This window comes from Nanorana parkeri, unplaced genomic scaffold (assembly GCF_000935625.1).
Source record: "Nanorana parkeri isolate BGI_ZX_2015 unplaced genomic scaffold, ASM93562v1 scaffold1551, whole genome shotgun sequence".
In the NCBI taxonomy this organism is placed as follows: Eukaryota; Metazoa; Chordata; class Amphibia; order Anura; family Dicroglossidae; genus Nanorana; species Nanorana parkeri.
The window spans coordinates 191,418-213,701 of record NW_017307819.1 but is presented as its reverse complement, the minus strand read 5'-3'; the positions used below and the strand labels follow the sequence as shown (position 1 = coordinate 213,701).

Sequence of the window (22,284 nt, the reverse complement as noted above, 5' to 3'; positions counted from 1 at the left end):
CATTTGCACTGGAGAATGGATGTTGAGGGGTTACTGAGCATGTACTGGGCACTGAAGGGTAATTACACATGTGCTAAATACTGGCCCGCTGAGGGATTAATGCACATAAGCAGAAAAATAGGTACTAAGGGGTTAAAGCAATACATTGAGCACTTGGTGCTGGGGTGTTAGTATACATGTCTAGGAACTGAGCGCTGCTGGGATACATGCATGAGGGTTTATCACATGCAGTATGCTGAGAACAGGGGTTAGCACACACTGAATATTCATCACCTAGGCTAGGGGAAGATGCACATGTTTATAAAGCAACAGTTCACATAAACTGCAGACAGCTCACTGAAGGGTTAATGATTTTAAGCTGGGGGTAGGTGACTGAGGTGTTAATGCTCATTCTTTGCTGGTTGATCACTGAGAGTTTAATGTACGTACAGTGCAGTCTGGTCACCGATTGGGTTAATGCGCATATAGTATAGACTGGTCCTTATAGGTAAATAAACATACACTGCAGACTGATTAATGCAATGGGTTAATGCAAATACACTGCAGACTGGTCACCGATAGGTCATTGCAATTATACTAAAGTTTGGTCATTGATGAGTTCATGCGTATACTCTGCCAGTGCAAGACTGGATAGAGAGCTCTGTGGTCACCTCATTGCTGGACATGTCATTCTATGGACTTTGGAGAGTGACGTGTGTGTGCCAGGGGCCAGATACAGAGGATGGACCAATGTGTCCTAACACTCACACTGCTGGACTATACACATACGCTACTGTTACTAAGAGGCAATTAACAAAATTACTTCTGCAGAGCGGGGAGGAGGTAGAGACTGCTGCTGAACTGAGCTTCTCTCTGAGTGCGTAACCTCCAGGCTATGTGTCTGGGACCAGTGTGCAATGTCTATATGGAGGACATGGACAGAGTTAAATATGCAGTTTGTTGGTGCGAGTGGAGACTGAGTAGTCTACGGATAAGAAACTGGAGAATGTGTGCTGGAGGTGGGATACAGGGGAAGAAGGACTAATGTATGTGTGCTGGAGGTAGGATCCTACTCACGAAAGAACTACTGCAAGGGGAGTTATTTTTTCACCTGGAGCAAGGCTTTAAACAAAAAGGAATATGCAAAATATACCAAACCAAACAGCATTAGCCATCATTGATTTGACTTCAGTAAACAGAAACTTGATTGAGAGTTATGCACTACTGCAGCTGGCACCTCATAAATACTCTTTACACATATTTATTGAATACGCCACAATCAAATGATACTAGAAAATTTGACAGATGCCTAAATATAATTCTTAAATATATATAAACAGTGTATTATACAAATAAGAAGACACAATAAAAACCTAAATTCACCAAAATGAAACTGGTGGAGTGCTAACTGGGGCCTCCACTGTTTTTAACTATGAATAATTGCAATCTACGCACAGATCAATTACCTCTCCCTAAGCTACGCATGGATTATGAAGGATATTTAAATAACTAGGTCATTTCCTAAGAGAATACTATCATCAGATGTCTGTTAGGAGTTTAAAAATTAATTTCCAGTTGAGCAGCTAAATACACAATTAGAATGCATATACAAGACCTGTTTTACCTGCCAAAGGATGCAGACAACACAGCCAGGTCGAGGACCTCTTTGTTGCAGCAAAACCTGGCTAGCTACTAGTGCTGCCCCTCATTTTTTCAGTCTGAGTGCTGATGTACAGAGGATCACAGGGAAATTATATCAAAATTCAGGAACACAATTGACATTTAAAAATATGTATAGATTTGTGATAGTTTAACTGAATACAAAACAGCATTGTTCTCCATCCCTGAGGACAAAAATCAACTCATCTCTGGTTAGTATTGCAGTGTTCATGGAAAAGACCTTATTATCCCATCTGTACAATTCAGTACGATTTATGGATTTACGACTGTAAATTGCAACGTGTGTCATTACCTGGAAATTGGAAATTAGAGATGTACCCAAGGCCAGTTTTACCATTAGGTATTGTAGACTTGTCTGTGCCAATAGGCAGCAAAGTCAAACACAGGGGTGCCCACAATTTTTTGTGTTGAGATCTACTTTTCAAATGACGAGCTACATGAGATCTAACAAGGAAAAAAAAAACCTCCCTCACTCTCTCTCTCCTGGCTGTCTCTCCTCTCTCTCTCTTTCCTGGCTGTCTTTCCTTGCTCTCTCTCCTGTCTGTCTCTCCTTGCTCTCTCTCCTGTCTGTCTCTCCTTGCTCTCTCTCCTGTCTGTCTCTCCTTGCTCTCTCTCCTGTCTGTCTCTCCCCTCTCTCTCTCTTGGCTCACCTTGCTGTATTTTGCAAACCGTGCAGTGCAACAGGCTGTGTAAACTAATATTCTTTGATGTAATACATAGCAATTCAACCACCAGTATCCACCAGAAAGGCGTCAGGGAGCTTGGCTCAGCAGACTCAGGCTAATAGGTAATCATGTGTGCACAGCTACATAAATATACCAAAATGGAATAAAGGGGCCACCATTCATACCCTTCGTGATCTACCAGCATCAGCTTTGAGAGCTACTGGTAGATCACAATCTACCTAATGGGCACCCCTGGTCAAACACATTGATATCAAGACAGCTAACATAGGCCAATGTACACGTTATCACTATTTGGATTAGTAATGTTTGCCACGTTTGGATTAGTAAAACAGGAAAATGTTCTGTGTAACAGAGCCAAGCCTGGTAGAGGGATTGTTTTGGGTGACAAAAATCCTGTTCTTACTGAGCACTGTGTGTTCCTCATGGAAGACCAGATAGCAGATCCTGTTCATAATTTATTCATCCCTAAATATCTACAAGCATAATTTACGATGGCTGAGTGAAGTGACACTATGGACTGCATGTATTCCATGTATGAACACTTCTGTAATCCCAGCAGTACTAAGCAGTATGTAAGAAAATATAAGTTAGTGCAAATTGATTTTGTCTGTCATCAGAGTCTACATTAAATAGCATGTTTTAGTAATGGAAGTGATGAATGGCTTGCATTAAAAAAAAATCACAGAACTATGGAATGTTTACAGCATGTTAATGGGTATGTTTTAGCATAGCGAGTACAGCTAATTACATTGCTTAAGTGCTGTTGGTGTTCTAAACATCTCACTTGACCACAACACAGAACTAACCGTACCCATTAAACTGAACATTTTTGGAAATAGAAAATTCCATCTTAAGGATGGATCCACGAGTTTCCATGTGCTTCATGTGCTGGAAACTGTTTTTTTGTCCTTAATACAGGTACCCTTACCTACCAACTTTCTGAAATGAGAATGAGGGACACCTTCCAGCACCTTCAAGTATTTTTGCAATTGACACACCCCTGTCATGCTTCCAGATAAGCAGGCCATTAAGAATTTATATGCCAAAAATAAGAATTGTTTTTTTTTCACCGTTGCTTTTTCTTTATAATGACTTGTCAAGATTATTAAGAGTTAGGATCAAGGTTTTAGTGCATAATAACACTTTTGGTAGTTGAATGGAACCTTTTTAATGATCTGTACATGAAACGAAAAAGAAGGACAACTGAGGACTAAAAAGGGACAGAGGGATTTGGTTTCAAATGAGGGACAGTTGAGAGATGTGCAGGTACCTCTGCAATGTGTGTGGGTCTGTGTCTGTGCAATGCCATATATGTCAGCTAGGGCGGCAAACATTTTTTAATTTAGAAGACCGGAAAAAAGTGTTTGAGTAAATGTTGGATCATATAAAACAGGACCAACAATGGGAATCAAACATATCTAAGCACAAAAATGTATTATAATGTGGGCTTAGATCTGGTGGCTGCATATGTTTCAATTGTTTCAGGCTTTTAATCTTTTTATTGTACCTGCAGGGGCGTATCTGCCGCGAGGCAAAAAAGGCATTTGCCTCGGGCAGCAGATTCCAGGGGGGGCTCAAAAACACCCCCAAAACATTTAGGCAGACGGGCTGCACAGAAACCGGCAGCCTGGCTGCCTAATGTGAACAGGGAGGAAGCGGCGGTGGGTGGAGCAAGAGGAGATGGGGGACGGAGCAGTAGGAGGCAGGAGGCAGGGGTCAAAGACAGAGGAGATGGGGGCGGAGATGGAAGAGGCGGGGGGCGAAAACAGAGGAGACGGGGCAGAGACGATGATGGAGGAGGCGGGAGGAGTCACCGGAGCACCAGTCGGGCGGTAAAGATGTGACTATCGGGCGCCGAGGACAAGGAGGCTGTGTTCCGCAGCGGTCGGGCAGCAGAAGAGGCTGGGTTTTCTGTGCCAGGCAAGAGGACTGTGCTGGCAGAACCCAGCATAGATTCTGCACAGCCCACCAAAGAGTCTCAGGTGGGCTGTGCGGGAACCGTGGGGGGCTCTGCAGCCTGAAAAGCCCCCCACAGATCCTGCACAGCCCCCCTGAGACTGCAGGGGCTCAGGGGGGCTGTGCAGGATCTCTGGGGGGCTCTACAGGGTCTCAGGGGGGTTGTGCACGATCTGTGGTGGGCTCTGCAGGGTCTGTGGTGGGCTCTACAGGATCTGTGGTGGGCTCTGCCCACCATAGACCTCGCAGAGCTCACCACAGATCCTGCAAAGCCCCCCTGAGACCCTGCAGAGCCCACCACAGATCGTGCACAACCCCCCTGAGACCCTGTAGAGCCCCCCAGAGATCCTGCACAGCCCCCCTGAGACTGCAGGGGCTCAGGGGGGCTGTGCAGGATCTCTGGGGGGCTCTGCAGGGTCTCAGGGGGGCTTTGCAGGATCTGTGGTGAGCTCTGCGAGGTCTATGGTGGGCAGAGCCCACCACAGATCCTGTAGAGCCCACCACAGACCCTGCAGAGCCCACCTGAGACCACAGCTTTCCTGCTACGCTAATAGAAGAACATGTAAAAAGCTGGATACAGCGTGTGCACTCTATCTAGCGACTGACAGGTTACGCAAAAAGTATTAAACAGGAAGGGGTGGGGTAAATTTAGTGGGTGGGGGGGCGCCCGAGTTTTGTCTTGCCTAGGGCAGCCACAAACCAGAGTACACCACTGTGTACCTGGTGATCCTGCCTGCCAGCAGCACACTTCCTGTCCTAGGGTGACAAAGTGCACTCACTGTACTGTGTCTTTAGAGGAGCAGTGTTGTCATCCAGGGTTGCCCTCTTGATTTTGTCTACGGACACCTCCCTGTCTCCTCATCTCCATTACATAGGAGGTGTTTTGTACTTCACAGAACACAGTTAAACATTGTTTAAGATATTAATTCAGTGCAGCCGAAGTTACACAATCACTGGAATTTCTGTAAAATCAACGGGTATATTCTGTACTGCACAAAATGTTCTTAGCCTAAAAAAAGAAACTAATGCAGCCACCATATCTAAGGACTCGTTCTTGGGTTTAGATATCCTTTCTGCTCTCTGTTATGCTTATGTCTTGTTGGATATCTCCTGTTAGCACCATGATTTATGATGTTGCCTGATTTGATTTTCATTGTGGCTGTGGAGCTACTGGGTGTTCAGGTCAGATGACATGCAGCCAGATTTCGGTACAGTTCATGGTTATAAGTGTTTATCCACACTAATCCTCTTCTCCAGCTCTGGTTCCTTATTCCTCTCTCCAATCCTCCTTCCATTCCTTTATTCAATTTGATGCCCTTTGTGAAAACAAAACCTGGTTTTAAGAATAACAAGATCATTCCATGCAATGAATATGCCGACAAACCCGCAGATAGTGTTTTTTTGCATTTTTGTGGAGGACTGTCTGGGTTTTTCAGGAATATTCTGCTTAAAGGTTTTTTAAAACCTTAAAATAGATACAAATTTGTCTGAATTCAGTTGAAATAATGGCTTGTAAAACCATTAATAATTCAAGGCTGAACATGTATGTTAGTCTACAAACAGCATCTATGTATTTATTGACACACTTATTAACAGAGTAATTACAGTATATATTCACACCATCAGTTGCATACTGGGCACTCACCCATTAAATTTACTTGAATTATAGTAAGTCTCTGCTGGATCAGTCTCATTGCATATGTACTGGGTTGGTCAGTCTCCTCAATGATAGGAAGAGTGATGTATCTTATGGAAGCATGGGGAAACTCTGGGCACTCAATTAAGAATGCTTGCAAATATCATCTGTCACACATTCAGACTCTTTTCCTCTTCGTTGGTGTCCCCCTCCATTCTTTTTGTTGAAAAACCTCAGAAAAGTAATAGGCAGAGCAAAAAATGAAGAGTCAGCATGGATAGCAGATGGCCACAGATTAGAGCATATTTATATATGTCTATATGTGACAGTCATGTGAGGATAAGTCATCTATTACACATCCTTCTGTACCTTACGTTGTTTTCTGTGGAAAGCAGGTGCACAGAGATCCCTTAGGGCCCATGACATTTTTGGTGTTGAGGTAACCTTGTGCTACCACAACCCTTGGTAGAGCACAAACCATGGTGTGTTGCATTGCCATTTATTTTGAATAGCACCCCGATGCACTGGTACAGCAGCGAGCCAAGCACTCACATTGCAGCACACAACAATGCACATGCCATATATTGTGGTGCACTGCATGAAAAAAAGGTCTGGTGTTTTTTAGTGTGTCAGCAGACTTTGCCAGTCCATTTAAACTGAATGGTCTGCTAACCGGCTAATGGTCTGTTAACGTGCTACTTTAAACCATCTGCATTACGCATCGCATAGTCTGAATGGCCAGGCCCTTAGTGTGTCTCCTCTTCCTTCAATTAGACAGTGGGTAGTCAGCTGAAGAGTGGCCTCTGTGCATGCTGATAGGTTAATTGACTCCTGTCTAAATTGGCCCTAGTATGTGTGTATATATGCATGTGTGCTAGGGACCTAAGGGCCCATTCACACTAGATGCAGTGCGTTCCGGCCCAATTCTGGCCAGAACTCACTGACTCGCATTGAGGCCGGTTCACTTTTTAGTGGGGTAGGAGGGGGCGTGGCGGGCCATTGAATTGAATGGCGCCGTAGCCACACCCTCCAGCCGCAATGCGATCGCCCGCACGGGATTGCAAGGCACATTGTGCCTACGGTCCGGTGCAATCAAAATAGTGCAGCAAAATAGTGCAGGCGAGCGCATTGTGGCCGGAGGGCGTGGCTACGGTGCCATTCACTTCAATGGTCCGCCACGCCCCCTTCTGCCCCACTAAAAAGTGAGCCAGGCACAATGCATTTAGTGTGAATGGGCCCTAAGACTGTAAACTCCTTGAGGGCAGGAGAGTATACAGTATGTGGCATTTCCCTGAGGCCTCCAACAGGGAGAGGGCCTGAGAAAAGGAAAGAGGAAGAGAACCAGGACCAGTGCAAGCTCTTGAGGTACCCTGGAACTATGTGGGCTTCAGAGCATGGTCACTATTTTTCCTGGATTGAGGATCTGCATCCACCTGGACTATCTGGTACATCAGAGGTCATCTGATGTGGTTGGGTGGATCTGCATTGCTACTTTTGCAAAGTCCGGTGAGTCTGGAGCTCTGATGGTTACCCCTAGACACCTAGAACCGCTATACCCTCTCTCCCACAGAAGATGTTCAATGACTTGTTTAATTAGCATCATACTACTGAAGTGGACATCAATTTATGGGCACCAGAAAAGGGCGGTTAATGCTAATGGGCACAGCTGGAAATCAACCCCTAGAACGACTAGAAGAGGACCGGGCAAACAGCGGCTCCCTGCGGGGAGTTATCGCTGCAAGTGTTTATTGTAGTGGCTGGTCTTCGCACACATCAGCCAAACTAGGTTTGCCACCTGCTGACATCAGGAATGCTGAACAGGGTAGGGGCTGTGAGCAGGGGTATACAGTAGTTGTTAAAATTAAGTTTGTCTTTTTTTAAATGGCATGGATCGGTTGTGTGATTAAACCAGTGTCAGTTAGTCATAATGAGCTGTGTCATTAGCTAGCGTCATGTCAGGCTAGCGATCCTACAGTAGAAGAAGAGTCACCAGAAATCAAGTGGAGATCAAAGATTAACATGAATTTATTTATATTGCGTCATATAGGTTAATACATCCAAGGTTTTGGGCCTTGCAGGGTCTCCCTTCCTCCATTACCTTTTGATCTCCACTTGAATGCTGGTGACTCTTTTTCTTCTATTGTGGCATTGCATGCAATCCGCTGCTGTTACTATGAGCACCATCAAGTCAAATCAGTCATAACACTGTATGGAGTATAGCCCTATACTTTATATCTTCATAGAATAGCGATCCTGCCACTGAAAGCAACATCAGCATGATAGAAGACTTACCTGCTTCTACAGTGTCACTTCTTTGCTGGCCAGAAGAGTGTCTTACTCACCAACAAGAAAACAGTGAGGGAATGACACCAATGAGTGACAGAAGTGACATTAGACAAAGTGATATTAGTCTGCAGAAGAAAGAAAAAAAAGTGTGAGGCTCCGATGAATGGATTTTTTAAAATAAAGGACTTGGCAAAAACGGACTCAGTTCTTTTTCAAAGGACTTTTTCAAAAAGTGTGGTGGGTTGATTTACATTTTGGTGTAACCCTTTAGTGAATGAGTAAATGAACCCCCCTCATTCAAAAGGGGGGGCAGCGACATCTGGGTGCCTCTTTATTGAAGGGGTACCTTGATCCAAAAAAGCCTCCCGGCCACATACCCCCACAACCACCGAGCCGGGGTTGTGGGAAAGTGGCCCATGGGGACCTCTTAATGCCAAGGGCACATGGCCTGGTATGGCGCAGCGAGAGGAGGACGCTCGATCCCCCCCCACCCCCCATTTTCCTGTCCTGCTAGGCCTGTGCTCGGATCAAGTGTCTGTTAGGAATTTTAGGGGTGGGGTTCCCCCTTAAAATTCCTACCAGACCTAAAGGGCCTGGTACGACTTTTGGGGAAAACCTACGCAATTTTTTTTTAACTTAGGGGTCCCTCCTAACATTCCTACCAGACCTAAAGGTCTGGTATCAGTTGGGGGGGAACATCACACTTTTTTTCTTCTTCTGCAGACTGTTAAAAAAAATGTATTTTTTTTCCTTTTGTCTAATGTCACTTTGCTGCAACGAAAATTAATTTGTAACAAAAATTTGTACATACTACCAATAACGGGATTAATGATAATTCAGATTTTGTCTGAATCCAAAAACGAATTGGCTTTCGGATCCGAATCCCGAAAAAGCAAATAACAGAAAATGCAAATGAAAACGAAGCATAACAAATGTTTTGCCGGCGCACATGTCTAGTGGTTTCTTTACTCTCCTAACAATTCTGTGCAGGACAGGTCAGCGCATGTGAATGATTTAAGTGAGGTAACAGCAGTAATTACTCATGACACATTGCAGAGACGTATTGTATACCAGCAGCAGAACATGCCATTTTCTAGGCACAACGCAGCTACTCTGCATGAAATGACCAATGATCCAAGACATAACCAATGAAAATGACCTCCTGATGAACAAATGCCAAACCAGCAAACCATGTCATGCTAAAGAAGAAGAGAAACTACAAGAACCATCATGCCTTTTTGGAAACATTCACACTGCAGGTGGGCACAGGGACAGGATGACTGACTCAGGGGGCAAGGGAGGCCTTGGTTCAAAATCAGGCAGGTGTCAACCGTAACCCGTGCAGGAGCCAAAAACCAGGGAAGTATTGGGCTAGTACATCCCCTAGCAGCACTGTCTGCTCTCAGACATCAGATTGTATTCATTACCACAGATCCTTCTGTGCCCAAAGCAAGCACGCTTTTGCTATTTTCATATATAGGGTAAATATACTTTTAGATCTGTGGGAAGCTATTCTTTTTAGAAAGTGTATAATTAATGTACACAACAGCCTACGTATTAACTTAGTGCTGACACAGGTTCTCACACAGTTGGCACATAAAACCATAGAGACAATGTGCCAGTTTTTTCATTCAGTGTAAGTGAACGAGCCAGCGGATAAAAGGATTGCCAAGAAAGTAATGCAAGGATTGAGAAATCTTTCAGTGGAAGGTTGACAGAATACAAGAAAGGCAAGAGGAGCTTATGAAACAGATAAGAGTATAATCTCAGATGTTATATAAATCAGTTTAATTATGCGTCATGCATGAAAAAAATTTGAATCGCTTTCAGGTGACACAGAGGGAGGTTTTACATTCTGTTACGCTGAACTGTTTTTTAACATCTAGAACAAGGGGTGGAACCTATGGACTTCTCCACCTCTTGTTCAACTTGTCACCTCGACACCTTGCAGATATATAAGCTGCCAAATGTATGTGCAGGCTTCCACTGCTCTGAGGAATACATAAAAAGTACTTTTGTATCTTGCTCCAAAATACAAAATGAGAGAACTGTGTTCATGGGCCTTATACCGGGCTGTATTTGCTGAGTTTCTGGGTACACTGATCTTTGTGTTTTTTGGACTGGGATCTGCTCTGAGATGGCCAGCCGCCCTACCAACGGTTCTCCAGATCTCGCTGGCCTTTGGTTTAGCGATAGGAACCCTTGTGCAAACGATGGGACCTATAAGTGGAGCACATATAAACCCAGCTGTTACCTTTGCCTTCTTTGTTGGCTCTCAAATCTCTATATGGAGGACTGCTTTTTACATCATTGCCCAGATTTTGGGGGGCTTGGCTGGGGCTGGTATACTATATGGAGTTGTTCCGCCAGCTGTCCGAGGAAGCTTTGCTGTCAATTCTGTAAGTATAAAAATAAACCACAAATGATCACTGTACAGATGACTGACAGCTGTCTTAATATGTACGATTTAAGGATTATAGATGGCCTATATTTGTAGCATCTATCAAGGGGCTGATCAAGTTATTAATCTTAAATCGTAAAGAAGCGTGATGCTCGTTTTGACCTTTATTGTTTTCGCTTTTTACAATAAAAAGACAGATATTTACTATTTACAACTATATTAAAATATTGTACATAAATATATATATATATATGTATTGCAATCTTAATATGGGTGTCAGGCATTTTAGGCTCAGCTATTTACACTCTCGTGTAGCAACTAGAAACATTATTTTTAGAAACTTGTCATACGAACGTTAAAAATGTTAAAAATGTGTGTCATTTTGTTCCTAGTGACACATTCATTTAAATCTACTATTACAATAATGCTGCCCAACGTATTTAAAGCATACCTGTCATGAAATAAGTATGGGGGCTGCCGTTGTTGACCAGCATCTGCAAGCACTAGTTGTCTGTCTGTGTCTGCCTTTGATATGTCTGAGTCACAGATGTGGAACACACATGCCGCAAGTGAAAGTCAGAGAAAAGATACATTTCCATATCTCTATATTAATTCCTAGTCAGTGACTCTTAAAGGTTTAAAGTGAAAGCATCAGCATGACAGCCAGGCAGCTAACATTTTCCAAATGAGAAGTCAGTGATAGTAACCTCTGTTTTTGCACCATGACGAGTGTGCTTGAATACATATCAAGTTGAAGAACACACCATCTGCTCTGATCACCTTGCTTGGTTCAAATTGTGTGTAGCAGCTGATTTAAAGGGTTTCTAACCCCTCCGGTTTTTTTTGCATATATCTACTGCTAGCAAGCAAGCAGTAGATATATGCAAAAAGTATAAAAATAAAAAAAACGCTTTAACAGCAGTTGAAACTTACCCCGTCTTCGCCCCGCGCTCCCGTCCGAGAATCCGAAACTGCTCGGGCGGCCGCAAAGGATCTTGGGGTGGGCGCAGTTCGGATTTTCGGCCGGGAGACGAGAAGAGTCGCAAGGTAAGTCTATGGACGCGTGCACCCGCATGCAGACACCGCGGGATTGGAAGTGCCTGCAAGGACAGAGGAGTCAGCGTTGGATCGGAGAGCTGCCGCACCGCAGATTAAAACATCAGGAAAGAAGAAGAAACATCATTTAAGGTAAGTGCTAACATTAACATGGGGGGGGGGGAGGCAAACAAATGTTTGTCTTTAATGTCAATTTAAGTGCACAATTTATTCATATGAAAGCACCCTGTATCATTTAATCAACGTTTCAAAGTTTAAAATAGTTTGTTAAAAATAATGGTATTCATATATTAATAAGGACAGTGTTACAAAGCATAGTATAGCATGCTATGTATAGAATTGCCACAGGGGGTTTAACAGCAGATGGAAGGTTCTGATTCGCCTATATAAATCTTTATTTAGACCTCATTTAGAATACTGTGTGCAGTTCTGGAGATCTCACTTACACAAAGATAATGATAAGATAGAATGACTCCAGAGATGGATAACAAAAATATGGGATAAATCTTAGAGAGAGACTGCAGGAACACTAAAAAAAAAAGTGACACTAAACTCAGGAGTTAAATCTTAAAAAATACATACGAGTTCCCTAACTATGAACACAAATGTATCTTAAGCTGGCTATACAGCTTTAGATTTTCGATTGAAAATTTTTGTTGCTCCCAAGAACCCTCATTCGATTCTAGCTCGATACCCCATCATGCACAGACCAATGTCGATTTCGATAATCATTCGTTAGCAATACTAACTCACCTAATTTTGTCGATCGACCGAATGGATTTTCGTTTGCAGTGTTCTTGTTGCAATTTTTTTAGTCCAAAAATGCCACTAATCCATCGATTTTTGTTCAGTTCAAAAAAAGTTTTCCAGCCTGACCAATTGAGGAAATTCGGCCAGGAGTACAGTAATTAAAATCGTTGGTGTCCCATCAACTGATCGATTATCGTTCGAAAGACCATTTGTGGACGATTTCTGAATGAAGATCAATAGGTGTATGGGAACCTTTATTTGTGTATCACTCAGCTATAGATCCTCAAATCATCTCTGAAATGGTGCTGACACTGAAATTCCTTCTGGAGGGTGGCTACTTTTTTTTCCCATTCTCCCTTTGTGTAGTAAAGTAGTCACCCCTCCAAGCTCACTCCCGTGATGGACTACAATCTCATGTTTAGTTTACTAATTTGTATTGAGATTGTAGTCCATCACAAAAGTGAGCTGGGAGCGGTGGCTACATTAGAAAATACACAGGGACTATGGGGGACAAAAGTAACCACCCTTCAGAAGGAGGGACAGTGTCAGCACCAATTCAGAGATCATTTGAGGATCGACAGCCGAGTGATACACAAATAAGATACATTTTTGTTAAAAGTTAAGGTACTTGAATATGTTTTTAACATTTAAAAAGTTTAGTGTCACTTTAAGAAGAGTACAGCATCATGAAATATCTACCAGACTTTTCTGATTGTTTAGATATCTGAATGTTACCTGTAGGTTCTAAGAAATCTGTTATGCTGTCTATATAACATTTTATCAAACAACGCATTATGATAAAACTGTAAACAAATATATTTTTAAAACCGTTTTTTCTGGGCATGTGTAGACTGGCGTTGATGTCAGACATTTTCGAGCTACTCTGCTTGCAATCCAAATATACCTCAAAAGGACCTTATTGCTTCCTTAGAAACACAACACAAACTGGAACAAATAAAGCCTCTAAACTGTAATCTGCACTATTTTAATAAAGTTAATAGGAATCTATTGCGTGTGTGAAGCACATCAAACATGGAGAAACAACGCCTGTGTACACATGCCCTAACAGTGTTTAAATGGTTGCTCAGGTTACTGGAATTATACTTAAATGTTTATAGCAAAACATGTTTTGATTTCACATTTGCTTCCATGCTTTGGGTTTTCCTTTTTTGGGGAATTGTGCTATATTTAGCATTTTTTGGGAATTGTCTATATTTTTTGGGAGTATTTCACATCTAGATTTGTTGGTTCTACTCTTGCTTCCTATACAGTGAGCGGCTCTGCGAACAGGATTCGGATTAAATTAAAGCCACTAGATGGAGCTGAGTTGCATAGTTCCTAATCACCTTTGCAGAGCTGTTTGCTGTGTGGAAGGTTTTTAAATCAACCTGATAGTGTTTTTATTGCTATTGGTTGGTGGGGTCCCCTCTCCACCTTCCTGTCCCATTAGCCACAGAGTAAGGGAAGATAATCTTTCCGTTAGGGACATGGGCAGCACAAAAAGCCCAACAGATGTTCTAATTCTAACCCTTCCACGTGCAACTAAAAAACAATGTTTTATTGCTGCATTTGCCACTATTAAAAAGATCACCCTTACTCCCTGTACCAGTAACACACAGGAAGTAAGAGTAAGTCCCCCCAATGAGGTTCTAATAGAATATTTAACTCTTCCCACTTTGTTCACTAAAAAAAAGAGCTGTGTCTGGTGTTTGGCCTTTATTATGGAGATAAGTTAACTATCATTTACATGTTTAGTTATTACTTGGTGGCTTCATGAATCCATTTTCCATTGTAATGGCTGTAATAGACAAAACCTTCTTTTTCTGCAGTATGTCTAGGTTAGGTTCTCTCCAAACTCCTATTAAGTTAGCTTTACGAACAACCAAACTAGAAGTTCACGAGGAAATAATATACCTACAACAACTTAAATGGATATGATATTGTGGCAGATGGGAGGATTTCCTTCTCTAAATATTGTTATCCTGTAATATTGATCTTAGCAGTTATTTCCAAACAATATCTTTGGTTTAACGTGTATTTGTTTTTATAGTGCATGCTGTATACGATTGCCACTGACACAAATTTTATTTTATTACTATAGCTCAGTAACAACACACTTCCAGGACTGGGTCTCGTCGTTGAGATTATTCTTACCTTCCAACTGGTTTTGTGCATCTTTGCAACCACTGACATACGCCGAAGTGATAATGTAGGATCTCCGGCTATTTCCATCGGCCTTTCTGTCACTCTGGGACATCTTGTTGGAGTAAGTAACTTACTAAATTTCTTCCAACAGGGAATCTCCCAAACAACTATTGCTTTTTATGGTTGACTTGAGCATTGAGTGATGGTATACAGTCATCCACGACAACCAATTAGATTTTGTTGCTGCCAAACCACCTGCTGATAAGCCTAAAGTACTGCCATACAACTTTCAAGCACAGAGATTGTAGTCCACATACATGATTTCTCTAATTTAGCCCTAATGAAGGGGGTGTGCTTTGGGCCCCCAAAACACATTGGCTTCTCTACTTGAATGTCCTCTGACCCTAATGATAAACAGGGTTATTCACAAAGAGCCGAATGAGGTTTGGCTATTCACTCCGTCTCAGTACGGCTGATACTCACATTGGCTCTGCATGTACGGCTGAGCCAGAGTGCAGAAGGACTTCGACTCAGCCGACTGAGCTAAGCTAAGCTGCTGTCCGCTCCTATTCTCATAGGGGCGGAACGGCAGTGAGTGAATAGCCGAATGCCACTGAGTAGCATTCGGCTCGGCTATTCTGCTTGGTACCAAGCAGAATAGAAAATAGAATAGAAAATAAGTGCAAAGAATGTGAAAAAAAATCAGCAAAATGATTTAAAAAATGATAAAAAATAGGAAGATTTAAAAAAACATATTTTAAAGAAAGGAAAGAAAAAGAAAAAAAGGGGAGAAAAAAACAATTAGGCAGAGCTAGCAGTGACAGTTAGCTGCGCCCAACTGTTTCCTATTGGCCGTCACCTGCCAAAGTCTTCTAGTAGGTCCCGGCCAAGGAATAACAACTAGGCAGAGCTGGGTGGGACGTCATAGCCGACTCCGCCCAGTTGTTATTGTTTAACCTCCCTATCGGTATGATTATTCCTGATCCGTACCACAGTCAATAGAGTACAGTAAAAGTGCAGTCCCTTCACGGAACAATTCAACCAGTGGTGGCCATTTCTCAAATAGGACATGTTCACCCCAGAAAATTAGGTTTCTGGTGATTTGTACATTGTGAACTTCCTGTACAACACTGTCTTTTTTTCAAAGTCTTTGGAGCCACTTGTGTATGTGCGCTGCAGTTTTCATTCATTTCAGTCCTATTGAAATTTACCTGTTGAAAATAATATGTGGCGCACATTCACGGGTGGACTGACTGGCTGTTTGGGTGAGTGTCCCTAGCCTTTTTGCTACCTGAGGTCAGGGGGGTTTGCTGGTGGTGCATGCTAACCCTGGGGGGCCTCTGCATTAGCTCCCCGCACAGTTCTAACTCCAGCTCTGGCTGGCATCTTACCCAGCCCCTGGCAACCAGTAACGTCACCGGTTGCCAAGAGCTGGGTGGGATGCCGGCCACAGAGACCCAGCTTATTAAGAGCTAAGCAGAGAGGTGTCTATGGCCCTTGCACAGCTCCCTACCTGGCTTTTGCAATCTTGGATGCTCTGGTCGGAAAGGGGGCCGCAACTACACTGCAAACATTGTGCAACAATGCAGCCATGCCGCACTCCCGCCCCCCATGTGACCCAAAGAGATTCTGCCTGCGGCAACAGCCTCAGACTGCCTCATCATAGGGACAGCCCTGTATATCCTCTTTGGAAACTGGTCATTACTGGTAAGCGTGAGCCTGAAGTCCGCAATGTGTGTACTTCTTTGGCTTTGCAATACTTTCTTAATAACAATAATAATAATGTTTTAAATATTCCAGATATATTTCACTGGCTGCTCAATGAATCCTGCACGATCTTTCTCTCCAGCTGTCATCACAAGAAGCTTTCGCAATCACTGGGTAAGAAAATTAGAATGCCAATTGTAAGCTATCTGTAAGAATTTGTGCCCTGCATTTTGGTTTAATTTTCTTAGTTCATTAGAATCAGTGAGAATAACATGATGAACTCTGCTTATGAAATACATACAGTGGTAAAAAGTTACAGAAGTCTTTTTGAATTATGAAATTGATATGGAAATGACCCATATGCTCTGTGTTTCAAAATATTATATCTACTTTATATGTTTATACTATATGGAATTTTAAACACAACAGCAAAAGAGGGGAAATCTTCTATTAAAGGAGAACTATTGGGTAACCTTTTTTCCCCAAGTTCTCTTTAGGGTCTCGATAAGGACATATACTAACGTCCTCCCGTGACCCAAAACTCAGTATATGCTACATGCTGGGAGCGCCGCAGCCAGGACGGATCCCAACAATGCTGAGATCCACCCCACTGACTGATTGACAGTGGGCTCTGCCTATCTAGAGTCAGAGCCAGCTATGCACATCTACTCCCCACTCATCCCTCCAGTCAGCGTTGGAGAAACGAAGAGGGGAGGAGGGAATCCCTGGGGTGAGCGGTGACCAACAGTAACCGCTCTCTGCAGGGAGATGATCAGGAAGTGAGGGAGTGGCGGTATGTTTTCGCTCGTTTGTGAACCAGTGTGCTGCGCTTGGTATTGTGATACGTGCTATATTTATACCACAAACGAAACCAATATAAGTGATCAAATCCTACTTGCAACTAAATGCAATCCAAAGGTGCATATGTGCATGAACGTTAATAAATACACGTGTCATATAAATATGGTGAAGGTACGAATATAAAACTGATTGGTTAAATATAATGTTTTCGCTCACTTCCCGATTAATAGAGCCGACGTATGACAATTTCAATGTCACACGTCGGCTCTAACTATAGGGATGAGTGTAATTCACTCACCCAATAGTTCTCCTTCAATGACAGTTGTTCCTGTAACCACAGTCTAATGGGCTATTTCCTCTCACTTCCTATTGTGAAGGAAAATCTCCCCTATAGGACACAGACTTCACAAAAAAACAATCTGAGGTTTATACTATTGACTACTCTATTCATAATGAAAAATAAAATTGGCTTTAGATATATTTTACCTTTCTAATTATAAGATATTAGCCACATCGGTAGTACATTGTGTGCAGTAAGTTGGTCAACGCTTCTAACTGCACTGTGAGAAGAAACAGTACAGAGCTACAATATATGTAGCACTAAATAGCATGAAACAGATCCTTCCTATGCAGTAAACAAACATGGCTGCCTCATATACATATAATTTACAAACAATATACAGAAGCTGGGCAGCTGGATACAGAGGTGCAGCAATAGTTCATAATAAAAATGAAAACATTTTAATTAAAATAAAGACACATATTGTACTTTTTACCCAACTTGACTGCATTGGACTAAATAAAACACAAGGGTTTAATTGGGCATTAAAGTAACACTAAGCTCAGGAGTTAAATCATCTCTGAATTGGTACTGATATTTTCCTTCCTTCTGGAGGGTGGCTACTTTTGTTCCCCATGCTCCCTGTGTGTGTTGTAAAGTAGCCACAGCTCCAAGCTCACTCCCATGATGAACTACAAACTCATGTTTAGTTTACTAATTTGTATTGAGATTGTAGTCCATCGAAGGAGTGAGCTTGGAGAGGTGGCTACTTTACAACACCATTTCAGAAATGATTTAATGATCTACAGCCGAGTGATACACAAAGAAGATACATTTTTGTTAATAGTTAAGGAACTTGAATGCATTTTTAAGATTTAACTCCTGAGTTTAGTGTCACTTTAAGTAAACCCTAGCACAAACTATAAAGTCGCACAAATTCCTCTTGGTAACCTCAAGGGCTCAAAGGCCTCAAGGTCATTGTGCAGTTGTACGCATTGCCTGTTTGACCATGGCAGAATCACAACTGCTAAAGTTCTAGTCTAGATACATTTAGTGTAGGTCATCTTGTTATTTAATGAGAGATGTAGCACTAAAATATACATTCATTTTTTTTTCTCTAAGGTCTTCTGGGTTGGGCCACTGGTAGGAGGTGTGGCGGCCTCCTTAATGTACACCTATGTTTTGTACCCCTGCACGAGGACCCCTTCGGAGAGACTGGAAATAATGCTGGGAACATACAAACCTGCAGACGAATGGAACGAGCAGAAAGAACACCAGAGGAAACGTTCACTGGACTGTCCTGACCGTGTAAATAAGCGGTACTCTATGTAGCAAAAGATGTAGTCTAAGGGACAATATCTTTAAGTGTCACATCAGGGACCAATGTGCCAGTGAAATGGCTCATCACTTATATTTCTCCTGTGCTATAATGTTATAACAATGCACAGCTTCTTTTTTTTTTTTTAGATATCAAGTTTCATTACAGGCATTATTACTTATTTTAGCTTAATTTATTGATTTTATATAGCTAGGGTATCACTCAATTGAAAACAGAAGTTTGTGCATCAACTATGAAGCTGGAAAAAAAGCAGTAGCATGAGTAAAGCTTTGTTAATTTTTTTTTCCAATAACAGTATTTAATAACACTTTCCTTAAATTTAGGGAGACACCAATACCGATAATAGAATCAGTGCCGATACCAAGTTTTTGGGCGAGTACTTTTACTCGCCCAAATGCTCCCGATGCCTATCCGGATACAGGGAGTGGTAAGCAGTGGTATCTGCAAGGAATATTGATTTGTTCAAAAATCAATTAGATACCATCTTAAGAGACCGCAACATAGAGGGGTACGGGTACACTTAAATACTAGACCACACAGGGACTCTTATGTACACGCACGCACAACACACACACACAAAGGTTGAACTTGATGGACCTGTGTCTTTTTTCAACCTCAAATACTTTGTAACTATGAGGAGGCCAGTAACCCAGGACATAGATAGCCAGTCCAGGTGACTGGTCTGCTCAACAGAAAATGCTTCCCTTACAAGAATTAGCATTTTGGGAACATGACAGTTGTGGGCAAGGCAATTTAATCAAAGCTTACAAAATATTGGTCAGAAACCTAAATGTGCCAAGTGTGCAAAATGTGTATCACTAACCTGTAGATCCTCAAATCATCTCTGAATTGGTGCTGACACTGTCCTTCCTTCTGGAGGCTGGCTCCTTCTGTTCCCCGTGGTCCCTGTGTGGGTAGTAAAGTAGCCACCGCTCTAAGCTCGCTCTCGTGATGGACTACAATCTCAATACAAATTAATAAACTAAACATGAGATTGTAGTCCATCACAGGATTGGAGCGATGACTACTTCACAACACACCCAGGGACCATGGGGAACAAAAGTAGCCACCCTCCAGAAGGAAGGACAGTGTCAGCACCAATTCAGAGATGATTTGAGGATCTACAGCTGAGTGAAGGCAATCTCATGGGACAGTGGAATGGTAATTGGCAAGACTTAAAGTGGGTGAAATTCATGCACACTCATTAGAGTGAACCAAAATTAGAGAGCAAAAGAGAGGATTTGCTGGCTAATAACAGCAGAAATCTTGCTGTATCTGCTGCTAGGCGGGATATTTATGTTTAAAAGTGTAAAATGGAATGCAGGTCCCTTTTAAATTTCAAGTTAAAACAGAAATCTGACCCCTCTATGAATACATACACATTCCTCTTAGCACATCTGCTGTTTCCTGACAAACTAAGCAGTCAGTTTATCAATGTTCTCACCAAAGATCCACATCATTTTGTAACTAAGATTGATTTAGAAAAATGTGTGAATCTTGGTTGACACCTGTATGAATCATGGGTGAGAATTGCGTGAAGTTTGGGTGAAAGCATTGATAAATAGATCCCTATAATTCCATTATTCATCTACAATGGCTGTACTGTGACACTAGCTTTCACCAGTAGATGGCCATACATGTGAAGTCTAAAACACGGGAGTTAGAGGGAATCCCAGAGAGGGTTGTAAGGAGCAGATGAGCAGTATCCTGTCAAACTGGAAAACTCCTTTATGACTCATTCATATCAGCAGTAGTTGCAAACACTGCCTTGTGTGCTCACGTGCACCAAACTGCAGTTCCGAAGGATCCCATGCAATTATATTAAAGCCCAACTGAACTTTTATCATCTGCATTCATTCCGGGTGCATCAAAACAACTGCTGTGTAAAGTCTTACAGTTTGATTACTTTAGAAAACAGATACAGCCTGAGTAGAAAAGACCGTCCATTCCCTGCCAGGATACCACAGAAAAGGACTCTTGCTCTCTGTGGGGAAGGAGTGGTCTCTCTGCAGAGGTCCAGCATACCCACTGCTGAGTCAGAGCTAGAGCTCTCCTATCAGCAAAGCTCATGTTCTCTGCCAATTCAAGAGCCCTCGCTCTAACCCACTGTTGTCATATGGAGAGCAAGAGTCCTTCTTTGCAGCATGCTGGCAGGGGTCAGGCTTTTCTATTCCGTGTCTGCTTTCTGACTTAAACAATCTGTAAATGTTGCACAGCTTTTGCTTTTATGCACATGGATTGTATTTAGCTAATCTGAAAAATCATTTGGGTTTTAGGGTGTATGCAAATGCACAGTTTTGGATAGAGTGGGGAAGGGTTAGACCAAGGGTAAGCAACTCCGTCCTTCCAACTGTTGGGGAACTACAAGTTCCATGTTGGGATTTGTATTTGTATGTTGTGTTTGTACTTAAAACACAGCTGGAGAGCCAAAGTTGCCCACCCCAGGGTGTTTTTGGTGCTGTATGTGTCCCCACTAAAAAGATTTTTCCCTCTATTTGTCCTGTCACTGAAATAAAAAGGAGGGGAAATCCAAAATGTTATAGCTGTCACTCGAGTGAGTGGTGAGAGTAAATTATCCAATTAAGCTGTGCAGGGCAATGAACAAAATACTATATATATAATGTGCAGAACTTCCCATCGCAAAACAGCACAATGGTGGATACAAGTGCTCTCACAATGCGTCTTCATGTGTCCATGCAACAAATATGTCTGGTGTGAAGGAGCCTTTTAATTGAAGAAGAAGAAAAAAGACTCCGGGATAAAAGAAGATTATGGTCTATCTGCAACACAGCCAAGCACTGTAAATATTTACTGAAATGTTCTTTAATTGTTCATTATAAGTGTACAGTTTCATTATACTTATGTATAAAGGAAATTGAATGTGTAAATAAGTGTAAATAAATGTAAGTGGTATATTCACCATTCACATTCACACATTTATAGCCTCCTAATGTACCCCAGGCTGTATTTGCATTGTTATAACTGCATTAATGCAGGCTGTCAGGTTATAGAATTCAGTATATTAAACTGTTTTTTGTTTACCTTACTTTGTGTACATTTTACTTCAATATGGGATGTAATCCGTCTGTATTCATCGATGGGAACTACTGGATCATATGTGAAAAGGGTGTGCTTGTTTTACATTAGACCATCACAGAAATGACAGCTTGAATGTGGTTCCTATAAAACCATGATTCTCAAATGGTGGGTTGTGATCCAGAAGTGGTCACAACTGGTCACTTGTGGCGTGGGCTGGAGGTATGACCACTAGGGAGCTCCATCCATACATGTGTTTCTTACAGCTCCCTCCCGTGCCTTGTAGAGGTGCCTGGACTGGAGTGACATCACATTCTGGCTCCCGACACCTCAACAGGACGTACAAGGGAGCTGTATAAGCAACGCACATATGGATGGAGCTCAGTCACAGCACAGCAGCCCACACTGGACCATAGGCTGAGAATCCACTCCTGTTCTTATAAGGTAGGGAGACCGAGTGGAAAAAATTAATGGATGTGAGAATGCCTGTGAGTCTGTCTCTGTGGTTGTGTGTGTCTGTCTGTTTTTCACACTTTGCATAGTGCG

At 42.3% G+C, this 22,284-nt stretch overlaps 1 protein-coding gene across 1 annotated transcript; it reads left to right on the top strand.

Annotated features, from left to right (window-relative positions):
• Positions 1 to 10,224: 10,224 nt before the first annotated feature.
• Positions 10,225 to 18,813, top strand: LOC108798752 (aquaporin-5-like). Its single transcript, XM_018570534.1, has 4 exons — positions 10,225 to 10,622; positions 14,532 to 14,696; positions 16,376 to 16,456; positions 18,486 to 18,813. Exons 1-4 carry the CDS (start codon positions 10,263 to 10,265, stop codon positions 18,693 to 18,695), a joined length of 816 nt encoding a protein of 271 aa, XP_018426036.1. The 5' UTR covers positions 10,225 to 10,262; the 3' UTR covers positions 18,696 to 18,813.
• Positions 18,814 to 22,284: the final 3,471 nt, after the last annotated feature.

Coding starts and splice junctions, on each gene's coding strand:
- LOC108798752 (XM_018570534.1), top strand. CDS start 10,263: ATGAGAGAACTGTGTTCATGGGCCTTATACCGGGCTGTATTTGCTGAG. Junction 10,623..14,531: donor GAAGCTTTGCTGTCAATTCT/GTAAGTATAAAA, acceptor TTATTACTATAG/CTCAGTAACAACACACTTCC. Junction 14,697..16,375: donor CTCTGGGACATCTTGTTGGA/GTAAGTAACTTA, acceptor TAAATATTCCAG/ATATATTTCACTGGCTGCTC.